This window comes from Helicoverpa zea, chromosome 19 (assembly GCF_022581195.2).
Source record: "Helicoverpa zea isolate HzStark_Cry1AcR chromosome 19, ilHelZeax1.1, whole genome shotgun sequence".
Lineage (NCBI taxonomy): Eukaryota > Metazoa > Arthropoda > Insecta > Lepidoptera > Noctuidae > Helicoverpa > Helicoverpa zea.
In genome coordinates this window covers 3060572-3076395 of record NC_061470.1, presented here as the reverse complement: position 1 = coordinate 3076395, position 15824 = coordinate 3060572, and the positions used below count along the sequence as shown (strand labels likewise).

Below are 15824 nucleotides of genomic sequence, written 5' to 3'. Positions count from 1 at the left end.
TCTCCTATAGAGTAGGTATTAATTATATTCTAGCAATGTGTCTAATCCTTCTATAATACAAATATAATAAAGAGGAAATATATTTTTGTTTGTTTGTATCTGCCTTAAAGACTCAAAAACAACTGAACGTATTTTAAATGATATTTCAATGACAGTCGTTACGGGTAGTCAGAAGCCAGTAAGTCTGACACCAGTCTAACCAAGGGGTATTGGGTTGCCTGGGTAACTGGGTTGAGAAGGGCAGATAGGCAGTAGCTCCTTGTAAAGCACTGGTACTTATCTGAATCCGGTTAGACTGGAAGCCGACCCCAACATAGTTGGGAAAAAGCTCGGAGGATGATGATTTCAATGATGGGAGGATACACTTTCCTGGGGTGACTCTATCCCGGTACGGGCAGTCATTCCCACGAGACTAAGTAAGTTTAATACTGTACCTAATAATGAATCCCCTTGTTAAAAGAAAAATCATGCAGTCATCGAAAAAAAAATTCAATATCATATAGAAACATTATTTATTTAATAATTCATTTACACTATTTACATAACAATTAACAATTATATTAGCTAAGAATACTATTCTCTCGGCAAAGTAAGTGCCAGTTCCTTCAGTGCCTTCCTATTTGTTTTCGAGGAGCTGGTCAAAGGTAGCTGTTTCAAGAAGATCACTCCTCCTCTCAGTTGCTTGGTGTCTGTCAATGATTCTGAAAAAAAATACAAGGTCAGATATCTAGAAGCATCATGAATTATCATCATCCTCCTGAATTGTTTGTCCTAAATTTTCACCCAGCAGCTCAGAGTCTAGAAGTTGCGGTGATTGATGTGAGAGTGAAGAATAGGGAGTGCACTTGTGTCCGCACAAATGCTTGTGTACTGTCATATCCCTTGCGCAGCTGGCTGGTTTCTTCAAATAAGAACAGCCGTATTTTCGAATGTCAAAATTACATCTTCTTCTTTATCTCGGAAAGTATGCTTTGTCTTTCACACACGAGCTCGTAGGGTTGGTATAAATTTGCAATAATTATATTATTTACCTTTGACTAGATCCTTGATCTCCTGCGCTGTGGGGCTGCAGCCAGGTTTGGGCACAACGCACGCCACCACGAGGTCCCCGCACTCCTTGTCAGGAATCCCGGTCACCGCCACTTGGAATACTCCAGGATGTTTTGCTATTACATTCTCGATTTCCACTGGTGATACCTGTATTATGGAATTTTGTTTGTTTATTACTTTATTTACATGACCTGATTTTTCAGTGATTTGATTGCTTCTAAAAGCTTCGTTAACAAAGAACTTTAAATTTATCTGAATTGTATCTAGCAACTCTTGCCAATCTTTGTAGATTAGAAGCATGCTCTGAATAACCCCATTTATAAACCCTATAACTCTGATAATGGCTTTTCTATTTGCTGTTGTGGCTATATAAAATCCTCTACTATACATAAGTTGAAATGAAGAAACTTGTTTATATAAATTATCCCACCTGGTGGTTTCTGTACTTCAACAGAAGCTTGTATCGTTCAACAAAGAAGAGGTTCCATGAGTGATCTCTGTAGAAGATATCACCAGATCTGAGCCAGCCGTCATCAGTTAACGCCTCTTTTGTGGCTTCGGGGTTGTTATGGTATCCCTGAAAGAGATAATATATAGCATACAGATAATATATAGTTAAATGTAATATATAGCATTAACCGTCTTTCACAAAAGTAGTTAAGTAATATGCTACACAAAAACCATCACAACAGGTTATGTTACGATAAGCTGGTGGCTCTTTCATTAATGCACTTTAGTAGGCGTCTGGCGGATGTGAGATAACTCTAGCACTAAAGCTTGTTAAATCTATAGCCATCGTAAAAAAAGATTAAAAATAAAATTTTACCTTGAACACACTCGGTCCTCTAGCCCACAGTTCTCCTGGGACGTTGGGTTCCGTTATAACTTGGAGAGTTGTGGGGTCCACTATCTGAAGCAGAAAAAGTTTTTATTGAGTACAGTACAAAGTTCTTGAAGTATGTCCTTGCCTCCGTGGTCCTTGCCCATCTAATTGTAGGCAGAATACTTTTCGTTGTATATGTGGGATCTCTAGAACTATAGATTTCTTGTAAAGATTAGAAATCAGGTCACTTACACTACCTATTGATACTGTTATTAGGAACTCAAGCGTGAACATTTCACATTCCTACATACGACTGCAATATCAGCCGTAGTGTAAGATGAGGTACTTAACTCGGGCTGCGCGATTATTCGAAAGAGTTGCCGTGGCACTGTTACATAAAGGTCTTCAGAAGCTCACACAGCTAACTCACAAAAAAAAAAAATAACTTACCTTCAATTCTACGGCACCGATCGGTCTTCCACTAGAGCCTGGTAGAGGATCATAGTCATGCTGCACAGCAGTACCACTCAACTCGCTCATACCATATACTCCGTAAACGTGTTCTGCTTTCGAAATTCTCTGAAAAACAAAATTAAAATTGTAATCTTCCAAAATCGTCCATGTAGTGATTGAGTTTATCCATTACAAAGAAACAAAAAAACTTTGGTACCTTCATTTCATCAATCAGTTCCTGAGACACAGCGCTGCCTCCGAGGAAGATGCAGTCGAAGCAGGTGAAGTCACATTTTGCATGTGCAATCATCGTGGTCATCAGATTGGGGCTTATAACAATGTAGGAGGGCTGTGGAAGAAAGAACCTTATTACGATACTGTTAAAGTACATAATGCAGTTGAACAATATAATGTAAAATATCAGCTTGTCAATGAGCCTGCTGTTAAAGCAAGAGATTATTATTTGTGACATGTGACTTGCGAAATTGCATTCCTGTAAATAAGTTAGAGATCTTTAAAGGCTCGTTGATATAACTTAACGATATTGTCTATCAATATCATGTCTATCAATTAGATTCTTTAACAAATCACGGAGGGTTCGATTGTAGGATGGTCCAAGTGCTAATGAAACTTTTGTAAGTTATACCTATATAAATACTTTCTAAGTATATGTACATATACTGGATAGCAAGACAGAATAGGAGCGAAAGGCAATCCGCCTAGATCAAGCACGGTGATTAACGGTAATATTATTCCTCTGTACAAGAAGTGGCCTGTGCCTGTGGACGATAAAAAGGCTGATGATTCAGTCAGATAATAATGGTCTTTGATGCTTACCCTGTACTTAGTAACCATGTCACCGAAATGTTCAGGGGTAACTGGAGATGATGTCTGCAGCCGAGTGTACCTCAGGATCGGGGAGAACAGGTAGTGGAAGCCAGCAGACAGCCACTGACCAGGTGACGTCACAATGACCAGCTTTGTTGGCGTCGGGAACTTGGTGAACACGGTCCTGAAAAGTTTTGTTACATAGTAATGTATTGGGCTTTTGATTTTGCTCATTTTGTACAAGGTGGGGTTCTTTTGATAAGTTAGACTTTATATATAGTGGTTGATGGAGAAATCCGTTAGTTTAGCGCGAACTAGGATTAATTGTTTTGGAATCTCTTGTACGTTTCTGTTACCCAATAAAGGTTCCTCATTTAAAAAGCTAGCATTTATATAAAGCTGGAAGTAGCTTGTTTGCTTGGACTCGCAAATCTCAAGAACTTCGGGACCGATTTCAAAATTATTTCAGTGTTAGAAGTATTTTCCAGTAGACGTGAGTGAAACTGCGGGAAACAGTTAGTCCGAGCTCGGTCCAATTTAATGTTGTTCAAAGCAGTTCCATAGCCTGTTCGTACCTTCTTTAATATGTGTAATGTTGCTTACCATATGTAAGGCATGCCAGTAATAATATTCTTGTGTGTCAGCATGGCAGTCTTGGGCACTCCTGTGGTGCCGCTGGTTGATGTCAGGTAAGCTACCGTTTCTTCTGGGTCAAAGTCTGTTGCCCTGAAAATTACACGTTTTTAAATTACATTATTCAATAAATAGGTAACTAACACCTTATGTTTATGTGATCTATATGTACATTAAGAGTACCGACAGCTAGCCTGGTGCCATGGTTGGCACAAAAATCTTGATTCCAATCAAAATTTTCAGTAGTTCTGATACCAGTTAAATACCTGATCTTTGTTATGTGCGTTCATTTTCATACTGATTTATAATCACAAAGAATCGGCTTATTATTTGCAACTCTAAACCATGAGTTTTCTAAATAGAAAACTAGAATTAGAGTGTATTTACACTTACTTGAAATCTTCTATCGCCTTCTTATTTGTCACCTCCAACATAGCCAGTGTTGTATGTTTGTCACCCTCGTCGAAGGTCACAATCTTGGCTTCTATTCCAGCCAGGTCTACTGCTTTTTCAATATCCGACGTCCTCTTATTTTGACCAAAAATTATTTTTGGACGATTCGTGTGAAATAGTTGTTGCAGTTCATCTGAAAAGCCAAGTCAAGTTGAAGTAAATGTTAGTCAGCGCAGCAGTTGGGTACCGGTGTTTTACATGGGGCGATAGCCTATTTGAGCTCCTCAACGCAGTTACCCAGACAAGACTTTCTGACTACTGACTGTCCATAGAGACTGTTAAAGAAGTTCAAATACCATCCCGGTGAGCATAGAATACTAACATACTATATTTTTGTATTGTAGGTAATACATAATTATCCACAAATATCTGCTACTCATTGAAATCTTTAACAACTATAAAGATATGAGCATAAGACCACTTTAAAAGTAATAATTTGGTGTAGCAACATCTATCTGGTTGATAAGATTCAACAATCATTAATGAGAAAATAACTGTCTGTCTGTATTAACGCTTTCACGCTCAAACGACTAAACCGATCGAGATGTGGCATTGAGATAGGTGGGTATTCTGAAGACGGACCTTCCTGAGAAAAAGTCTTTTAAGACGCGGGTGAAATCACGGGCAGAAGTTTAAAGTAAAATACTACTTACTGACATTCAAGGTGTCGTCAATACAAGCCACCATGATACCAAGGAACAGAGCTGCATTATGTGGTATGCAGTAGTTCAAGTGATTCGGTCCCATGAGCACCATGACATCTCCCTTCTTCAGACCCAGCGCAGAGAGAGAGATGGCGCAGCGGATGCTCCTGTCTAACACTGAGCCGTTGGTTTCTGATTCTCCTGTGCCTCCATCGATCTGAAATATTAAGTCTTCACTGTAGGGAACTAAGCTCTATCTCATCTGTCTACTTTTCCCCTACCACTTTAATTGGCATTACAATCAAAGTGGATGCAGCTGAGTACCAGCGTTTTACGTCACTGCCGCGACTGCCTATCTGACTTCTACAACCCACTCACACATCTAAATTACGCGTAACGACTGCTACTGATGTTCAATATTTAGTCGGGACCCAACAATTCCTCATGACAAGATGCTCAACTACTGGTACCACCTATGTTTTAAGCAAATAAATGTTTCTTTCTTTCTTTCTTTCAAACTATTAACGGACCAATCGCAACAAGCGTCGCTTAACTTTATTAATGTCATTTAACCACGAGGTCCTTAATTGGGGAATTAAGATTATTATGAACTAATGTATGATTGGTATATTAAACAAAAGCTATGTCCTAGTAATTTTGAAAATCATCTTCATACCTGCGACACAAAGTCGGGAGCTTCTTTCAAGGATTGCAGGAACAGCTTGCCAATATGGTATCTGTCTGACGGGATCCCGGTCTTCGCCACTAAACGAGATGTGATCTCGCTCATGTATAAGTGAATTGCGTCGTACGCGCGTCGAGCCATGGTCGCGTGTATTTCTGAAAGAATAATGAAATGATTGATTTCTGCTTTTTGGGTAGTCTGTTAATTTTTTAAGACCAATAGTTTGGCGAGAATCTCCAGAATTTGTTTTTAACAGCGTAACACACACACATTGTTCACTATACCCAGTTTTATCACAGATTACAATAATAGTGACTTCGTGAGTGTAAATTAAAGAAAAGGAGAAACTAAATATTAGATATCGAACCTACTATGTACATACCTTGCTACCTATGTTGGTTTATCAATGGAGGGTTTTTCTCCAAAAAAATATTTGATGTGATTATTTGAGATCTTAATTCTGTCAAATCAATTTTTGATCTACTCCCGATTTGGTAATTAATAACAGGTGTTTATGTAGATACAATTTTATTTACATCTACCTACCTACAAAAAGTATAGTCTTACGAAGATATAAAAATCTAACTTTTAAAGTAAGTATTCTTATATACAACATGTAACGTAATTAACGCACACCCTCAAACACCCCAATTAGAATATTATGTTATAATCATAATACATACACTGAATTTTTAATTTAACATGTATATGCTTTGTTATTTACTTAATTAGTTACACCAATTCTTAGAAAACTTTTTGGTCATACGCCCGCAAATACGCACGCAAATATCGCGCCACGCGCCGCTCGACTCGACACAACATAACGAAACTACGGAAAAAGCCGACAATACACGAAGTCTTATTACTTTGAGTTACGGTCTATTTGAATTTGTTTTGACTGTACAGGGTTAATATGACAATAATTTCCGTAGTTTTAAATATTTTTGGGATAAAAAATTACCTATATTAAAAGTGATATAAATCGATTCACAAACGATTCTGAACAAACTAATTTCAGGATGTGCGTTAATTAAGTTACATGTTGTATATATTATATTAGGTTCTATCTTTGATAGTTCTATGATTGAATTTATGGTACCTAACTAGACAGTGGATTTTAGTTTATCGGATTACTATCGTATCGTAAACTTTGGTCAAATAATAAACCATTATTCTGATCCCTTTTAGGACATTACTGCGTAGCATTTAAAATATTTGTTAAAAATACTTTTTTAATCTTTTGTTCAAATCAAAATTGCGAGCGTTGTAAAAGAAAAAATAAATACGAGAAAAAATGTTATCAATTAAAAATTCAAAACTTTCAATTAAGCACCGTTAAATTCGAGTATACCAACCTACTTAAATAAATTATTTTAAATCCACTAAAAAAACAAAAAAACTTGAATAAATGAAAACAATGCTTATATACTTACAATTTAAAACACAAATGAACAAGATCTTCAATTATTTCAACACGTTACATATAATTAAAATTGCTCACTAAATTATCTACCTCTATTTGTTTGTTAACTGTAAAACACAAACTAAATAATGTTCAACACACTTGAGATTTCAAACGCGACTGTAGTATGTAAACCGGCCTTGTACAATGTATTTATAATAGACGTTTTACGCTCAGTACCTATTACTCTGTTTATCTACTTAGATATGTAATACATAAACTAGTGTTTGTCCGTAGATTCACCCGCTTAGTGAGGGAAAATTTCAATTATTCGATAAAGGATGAGCTATAATTATAGCAAACTTTAGTGCTACTTTTTTATAGAAAATCAGTGAGGGCGTGTCAGACTCACTGATTAAAACCTGTCATGTTCCTTCTTAAGCCTTTTACGTACCAGGGTCTTTCGAACAATCCTGCAGCCCCGGCAGGCCTTGGCTCTATTCTGCCCCGCTGGGGGCATAACATAATATAATACTAAGGAAGATGAAGCTGCTGAGGCTGTGGGTTTATACATCATGGGTTTTATTCAGTAAGAGTCTGACACTCCCTCACACTGCGCCCACAGCGGGAGGGGTCATTTGTGATATCCCATAAAGGTATTTGATAATCGGCCTAGCAGTTTTTGAGTTTCGTACAGAAACTAAAAATTGTGTAATGTTAGTAAAGATGACAGATTCTGATTATATAATTAATATTTGGAGATTATTTGTCTTACCAAAGATAAAAACAATATAATAGCATCATCATGAACCGTGTGCATTTTTTGACGTGTTTTAGATAAAATCAAAAGACAATTAAAATATGTAATTTCATTTTATAGCGCTTCTCGTGACCAAAAGGCTGGCTATTATCTCGGACAAAGGATCAGCATGGCGATCCAACGAGGTAATGCTGCCAGCCTTTTGGTCACGCTCCCAGTCGACAGCGATGGGGACGAATTTTTTTACGCTTTTTAGTAGTTAAAATTTCTATTGTAAATATATTTGTAGTTCTGTAAATAACTATGTAAATAAATACAAAAAAATAGAATAGTTATTATTTGTCAAAAAAAAAATACTTTTACTTAATCATAAATAAGTAATATTTTTTCTTGTTTTTGCATATGCAGCACTCTACATAGCCTTTCAATATGAAATCGTTCTTTAAAAATATTTTCGTTTTTTTTAATACGAAAGTCTCTAGATTTTCTTTATTTCTTGTACTGTTTGTATTGTATTTATACCCTTAGTAAAACTATTACAACCTTTGCTATAATTTAATCTAACTAAAAATTCCATTCCACATTTTTTTTTGTAGTTCCTGAGGTTATTTTACTGACACAAACACGTATAAGATTTATTATTAGTTATGAGACAAGTAGATAAATTAATAACTTGTTCTATACGGAAATATGTATATATATATACCTTATCAATCTATTGTGTTCAGTATTATCTAATAGATAATAATTAACTGGAGGTTTTGATAATAACTATTTTACTATTTAATATTAAATATTATAATGCAACCTGTATCTTCCTATATGTCACACAGGTATAGGTTAACATACATAGGCATGAGTACATGTTATAGGCACATAGTATTCCGTTAATATATAGTATACTAGCTTCCACCCGCGGCTTCGCCCGCGTCGAGTTCGCGTTTCCAAGAGATCTCTCCAAAAGTTCGGGATAAACACTGTCCTATGTTCTTTCTCATGGTTGGTTTACCTCTGTACCAAATTTTATTAAAATCAGTTCAGTGGTTTAGACGTGAAAGCGTAACAGACAGACATACAGAGTTACTTTCTTATTTATAATAATTAATAATCGAATCCTCTTTATAATATTAGTTAAAAAAGTTATATCAATATCATCATATAGCAAACTGATGTACCTAATATTTAGGAAAATTGTTACATATTTATTTTTATTTTAGATACTTATATAAATAGAAAGATTAGAAAGACCTTTGGTCCGTACACTTTCGGATAAGTACCGAACTTTGGACTTTGGACTAGTCGTATAAAAACACCAAATCATAAGTCCTTTGTGGTTATTTATCCGGCGATATAGATAGTAAAAAACAATGGAAAATACCTTCTATAATAAAAAAAAGTGATGGGATTCCTTTTTGCGCAAAAATTACTGGATAATACTTTTTATCCGGATACGGGAAGTAGTTTTCTTAGGAAGCGAGTGAAACCACTAGCAGCGGCTAGTAGGCATATAATATTTGTGTACATGCTAGTAATCAGACACAGACACTAATTATATCTTGGACACCAATGGCTGATAAAAAGGTGAAGGAAAACATCTTGAGGAAACCTGGACTTAGTATGTAATAGTATTCTAGTATTAGTAGTCTGTATAGTCTGAAATCACCAACCCGCATAGAGCAAGCGTGGTAATTAACGCTCAAGCCTTCTCCGTGTGAGAGGAGGCCTGTGCCCAGCAGTGGGACGATAAAAAGGCTGTAACAGTATGCTAGTGATCGTAATTAATACGTCATCGTGTATAAACTAATTAGTCTGCTTCGTCATCATGACAGACAATCTTTTTTATCTTCTTAAATATATATATTATATAAGAACTCGATATGACTATCTGTTTGTGTCTTCACTGATAAACATTACACGTCCCAAGTTCCTTAAAAAAATATGAATTATCAACCTCGGAATTAAGTATTCCATGGTATTGATTATTCAACTTCTAAGAGAAGTTTTCACACGTTCAAAGGAATTAAAACATTCATCATCGTCATCATCTCAGCCATACGCTGCGCTTGCTGGTACCAATGGAGACCAATGACTACCGTGGTCTCCATGGGTACCCAAAACATTAAGAAATATATACATATTAAGAGATCCCGGTAACTGCAAACTGCGACTAAAAAATGACTCGTAAATCATTATAAAGAGGTAGTACGCTCATAACAACAACCCTAGTTGTTGTTATGACCAACCAGCCGGTATCAGACCAACATTTAAGTCTGCTTGTGGGGGGCTCTTATTATTACTGATTAGTAGCCCTCTACAAGCGCAATTATAGTTCGGCCATTCAGAGAATGCGTTCCTGACACGTCGCGATTGAACTGACGACGTAACTTTGCAATGGCGTTGCAGTTACGATAAAAATATTTTTGCTGGTTGTTTACCGTTTTAACAATTGAGGAGCATTAAAACAACATTATTATATCAATAATCAATGAATGTTATTACGTCGTCAGTTCAATCGCGACGTGTCAGGAACGCATTCTCTGAATGGCCGAACTAGTTAGTATAGTATAGTTCTATAGTTCTATAGTTCTATATCTTATCTTGTCAATGAAACAGCATGTCGATTCTATAAAATATAACAACTCACTTCGACATCACTCTCACTTCGACTTCGATCTAAAGGTAGAATTCCGTGGACGCGACAATAGTCAACCTTTGAAAATGTATGGCACCGTTGTCGAGGCCCGTGACAGTCGCGCGCGGCCGACGAATTTCGTAAGCTGCTCGCGGCATTGTCAAAAATTTAATTCTGGTTTTACTAAAATTCTATAGATGTTATTAAGCGCTAGACCATGTTGAGAAGCGTACGGCCGCGAGCGGCTCACGAAATTCGTCGTCCGCGCGCGACTGTCGCAGCCCTCGGCAGCGGTGCCATACATTTTCATAGGTTGACTTTTGTCGCGCGCGGCTGCGACAATCGCGACCCACGGAATTCTACCTTAAAGTTTCGTGATTGACATTGTCAAACTACACTAGCGCTTCACTATCGAGCGTGTTGACAAGTTGAACTAAATCAAAGTCGAGATTTTGACAGATTTGTCAAAATCTGTCTATCTATAGGGGAGGTAGGGGAGAGATGGGCAGTTGGGAGACATGATCAAATCAGAATAAAAGGGGGGTCCTTTTATTCTGATTTCTGATCATAGTTTTGTTTTTTTTTAATTGGGTAGTTTACGTTACCGACTGGTAACGGTGTTCATCCATAGACTATCTGTCATTTCTGTGAGTTGTCAAGAACAAACACTCGTAAAAGTACTTAAATATTTTGTTGCGGTTTCGGATCGTTATAAAGAGAAAACTAATGAAAGGTATGTGTATTTTCTATTATTAATTATTGATTGTCAAAATCTCCAGTTACAATTATAGTAAGTCGATGCAATCCACACCTATTATACCTTTAGAAGAGAGTACTACAGCAATAGTTAATGGGCCCCACGTTTTTATTTTAGTCTAATATGACCGGGACCACCTACGTAGGTTGACAGGTAAGTAACTATTTTTTATTTTCTAGTTTTCAGTGCACATAAGATAAAACCGTTTAACTTAAAAGTTTTTTTACCGATTTTTTTTTCATAAACTAAGTCAAAAGTACAGATACTATGTACTTTATCATTCTTGGCTAGTGGCAGTTACCAGAAGGTTATTAAAGAGGGCATCAGAACTTATTTATCGCAACCGTCTGCATCTCGTTGCATAAATGAAGTAGTGGAAGCTCTGAACAATCCGGCCGTAGTAAAAAAATATATAAGGTTTCCTCAAAATCAGCAAGAAAGGCAAATTTTAAAAGAAAGGTTAGTACCTAGATATAATATAATTTTAATATTATTATAATTAAACTGACCCTTTTATTTTTACAGTTGATCATGTTAGTGATTATTGTAAATTACAGGTTCTACAAAAGGTTTGGGTTTCCAGCCACCATAGGCTGTATTGATGGCACTCTGGTGGCAATGAAGAGACCAGCAGAGAACGAAGAACGGTTTTACTGCCGCAAAGGCTACCATGCAAGAAATGTGCAATTGGTAAAATGGATTTCAATGTTGTAATCAATTATAATTAGGTATAATAGAGTCATTGTAATTTATTTCTTTTTCAGATAACAGATGCAGATTTAAATATTTTACACGTGGATCCCACATATGGAGGAGCTACTCACGATAGCTTCATTTTTAATTATAGTGCTATCAAAGACCATTTAGAGGCATTAACAAATGCTGGTGAAGAAGTAGTTTTGCTCGGTAAGTAGATCCTTTCCTGACCCTGCTTCAGAATATAAGCCTAATTACTAAGTATAAAAACTACATAGTTATTTTTTTTTCAGGTGATTCAGGATATGCTCAGCGTGCCTACCTCATGACGCCAATTAGTGGCGCTGAAGAGAATTCCCCTGAAGCTTATTACAATAAGCGTCATTCAACTGCTCGCAACTCAGTTGAGAGAACAATAGGCCTCCTAAAAGGACGATTTAGGTGCTTATTAGTACACAGAGTACTCGACTACCATCCAGATGTAGTTGCAAAAATAGTAATTGCATGTTGTGTTTTGCACAACATGTGCAATCGCGCGGGAATTCCGGCAATCTCTATTTCCGAGGAAGAAAGAGTAGAAGAGCTTGAAATAATTGCTGAAGCAACAAGGAGGCAAACTAGAGATTTACCATCCAACGCCGATTTAGCTTTAGGTCAATTACGAAGGCGAAACTTCGTGAATGGGCTTTGGCGTTCACATCATAATTAATGGGTGCTAATTAAATAGACTTCTTTTTATTATCATTATTCGGCCCAAAAATGTATGTTGGCTTCTAAATTACTAAGTCAGCCACAATTAACTATGCCGGATTGCTGAACCAGAGGTCTTGGGTTCGATTCCCGGTTCGGTCGACATTTGTGTGATGAGCATGCTTGTTGGCCGTGGTCTGGGTGTGACAATATGTATCTATACTAATATTATAAAGAGGAAAACTTTGTTTGTTTGGTTGTAATGGATAAACTCAAAAACTACTGGACCAATTTTAAATATTCTTTCAATAATCTTAGCTGATGTTTATTTTGTTTTGATTGAAAAAAATAAAAAAATAAACTTATGTAAATTAGCTTATTTATTGTTCAACCACCTATAACAATTTACCTAGTTTAGGACCTCGAAGTTTAGTTTAGGCCGAAGCCAAACGCTGAATCCCTTTTGAGACAACTTTAATCTAAAAATTCTGTCCCTCTCTGCACTCCTCTCCAGAAAGGACTGCATGATCTGCGTATTCAATCTTTGTATCTCCAGCTGCTGTTCTTCCAACCTCAGGAATCTCTCAGTCATGGAGGAGAATTCCTATCTCTGTTGACGGCCTCTGCCAATGCTTGCAGCCCTTGACCGACTGCAGCTACAGCTTCAGCAAAAATTCTGTCCCTCTCTGCACTCCTCTCCAGAAAGGACTGCATGATCTGCGTATTCAATCTTTGTATCTCCAGCTGCTGTTCTTCCAACCTCAGGAATCTCTCAGTCATGGAGGAGAATTCCGTTCGCCGTTGTGATGGTGGAAGAGCAGCAACTGAAGACGTGTGACGTGCTGAAAAGAGAACACCTATTACTACATGCGTTAATAAAAACTCTTAAATAAATAGCTGCCTTTCGTTGTGATTTGTCTCAAAAATTGTTTTGATGGTTATTTTTAGTTTGTACTTACACACAGAACCACCTCGACTACCACGAACTGTCCTAGAGCGCCGAGAAGGTGAAGCCACTGAAGCTGTGTGACGTGAAACTAAAAAGATAAATATTTACATTTTAAAATTCTCGATCTAATGGTAGAGAATGCTGTTTAAATGTATTTTTTACCTACATGATGAAGCCGCAGTTCTTGGAATGACTGGGGAGGCTACTGGGGTGGAACCACGGCGTGAAGGTGAAGGTGTGGGCGTATGGGAAAGTGTTACAGTTGGAGGGGACAGGCTGGGATGATAAACATGAGGATTTGGAGGAGGAGTGTTGTCTAACTGGTTATTCTGAAACAACAGAAACAATCTTAAAAAGGCCCACTTCCTAATATTGAAATTAAATATCGACAATTCCAAGTGACACAGTAAATAATATTAAAGCACTTAGAATTTCAGAGATAGATACATACCCGTAAAATGCTTTGGCTAGTTCCAACAATGGAGCTGGATGAGGAAGCAAACAGTTTTCTCGAAATTGCACTAGCTGGTGGTCTGTAATTTCGAGGTGCTGGACTGTCCTCAATCAGGGCGGAATCCTGTAAATTGGATAAAATGGTATCTTCCTTGTGGGATAAAATTAAGATTATAATATTATTAGGGTTATTACAAGGATGAATTACTATTTCAATTATATTGGTAATAATAAAATGAATTTCAATATTTATAGATACTAATAGAATATAATCTAGACACATCATATACAGACATATTTAGTACAAAATAGCTTACATAAAATACAATAGCTGCTGATTCCTCAGTAGGCCGTGCCTGACTCTGCTGTTGTTGTGGTACATTAATCTATAATAAGTTAACATAAAAAAAAATGCTAGATAAGAGTGTAAAATAATGAATTCCATAAAATTATGAATTAAAAAATATCTTACGTTGTCATCATTAGTATTGTATATAGGTTGTGTTTCGGGTGATGGAGACGGCGTATCATTTTCCTGAAACAGGAAGGTAAATTTAATATAAAATTCACTTAACACTAAAAAGGGTCTAATCCACAAAAAAATGGGTGCTGTAAAAACGACAGCAAACCTTGCAGAGTGTTTCTAGTATTACTTACCAATTGCATTTCTGAATTTCTTACCGGAAACGGCTGAATGCCTAAATGTGCATCTCCTGTGGAAAAGCTTTCACCACCACACAAAGCAACAATCCTTTCCTCAACCTCAGTTAGCATCATTTCGTCCTCCACCCCACCACCAGTCCTACGCCTAGCAGCAGAGCGTGCTGCAACTTTTTTTTTAATGGCGCTTTTTTTGTCAGTCCAATACTACAATCAAACATTTATTTAAAATTAAAAAGAAAATTAGTTGTCTCCATTTCCACAATATTCTTGGTCAAAAATTGAAAAAGATTACATAAAATCAAAATAAAATATTTATGAATTCAAGGAACACACTTGAAACCAAGACTATCGGCTATCGCATAAGTGGTTTGCTTTAAGGAATGTGAAGTGGTTCTAACATACTGCTGCAAAAAAAAATACTGCTAACCTTGGTCCACTGTTTGTGGGTTTTGATGGTGCCACCTATACTGTTTAAGCGCACGGCTAATTCCTCCCACTGGCTTCGACTTCGCTCTCTGGCATTTTGCGTTCTCACGAAACCCTTCGCCAGGCCAGGGTTTTGCTCCATAAACTCAACCAGAGTTTCAACCTGAGCCGACGAAGGGTGAGACGACCTGTCATTTGGACTGAAATTATTGTTGGATTAATAAAATAAACACTTCTTTAATTAATATTATTTTTAACTTTATAACAAGAAATATAAAATTACTTCATGATTTTATCACAATTACGGCGAAAACCGGCGAAAACAAACAAGCTTAAACACAATATGAAGACAGAAGATACCCGATATATTACTTTCCTCTATGACAGAAGAGAAGAAAATATTGTCCTCAGATTAATAATGGTATTGGCGCTGTCAGTATTTTTTTTCGTAGGGTAAGCATAGATTATATTCACAGCACGAATTTAGAGATTTCTGTTTATTTTATACTTAAAAGCTGCCTCAAATTCCTTACAATAACAAATTATAACTAAAACATCATATTTAGCTAAAATTCTGTGTCAAAACTGATAAAATTAAAAACTGATTAATCTCGGTTGACATTTTGTCGAGTGGGGAAGTCACTAGCACAGCATTGGTCGATGTCGAGCTCACTTCACTTCGCAAGTGATTAGGTGATGTTTACAGAATGCAAAATCAAGGTCGTTCTGAATCGAATGCGAAGTGAGAGTGAATAGCGAAGTGAAATGCGAGTTGTTGTTCGAATTTTATAGAATCGACGTGCAGGCAGGCCTTGGCCCTGTTGCGC

The 15824-nt window shown here is 36.8% G+C and overlaps 2 protein-coding genes across 2 annotated transcripts; both read right to left on the bottom strand.

Moving 5' to 3' along the window:
• Positions 1-495: 495 nt before the first annotated feature.
• Positions 496-7159, bottom strand: LOC124639815 (luciferin 4-monooxygenase-like). The gene is made up of 12 exons (XM_047177297.1): positions 7003-7159; positions 5561-5724; positions 4894-5101; positions 4181-4373; positions 3758-3880; positions 3164-3338; positions 2544-2675; positions 2324-2452; positions 1877-1960; positions 1481-1627; positions 1032-1197; positions 496-701 (listed from the first exon to the last, which is right to left on the bottom strand). Exons 2-12 carry the CDS (start codon positions 5708-5710, stop codon positions 574-576), a joined length of 1635 nt encoding a protein of 544 aa, XP_047033253.1. The 5' UTR covers positions 5711-5724; positions 7003-7159; the 3' UTR covers positions 496-573.
• Positions 7160-12868: 5709 nt separating this feature from the next.
• Positions 12869-15054, bottom strand: LOC124639877. Its single transcript, XM_047177383.1, has 8 exons — positions 14999-15054; positions 14590-14775; positions 14381-14443; positions 14226-14294; positions 13907-14032; positions 13622-13784; positions 13466-13543; positions 12869-13348 (listed from the first exon to the last, which is right to left on the bottom strand). Exons 2-8 carry the CDS (start codon positions 14683-14685, stop codon positions 13095-13097), a joined length of 849 nt encoding a protein of 282 aa, XP_047033339.1. The 5' UTR covers positions 14686-14775; positions 14999-15054; the 3' UTR covers positions 12869-13094.
• Positions 15055-15824: the final 770 nt, after the last annotated feature.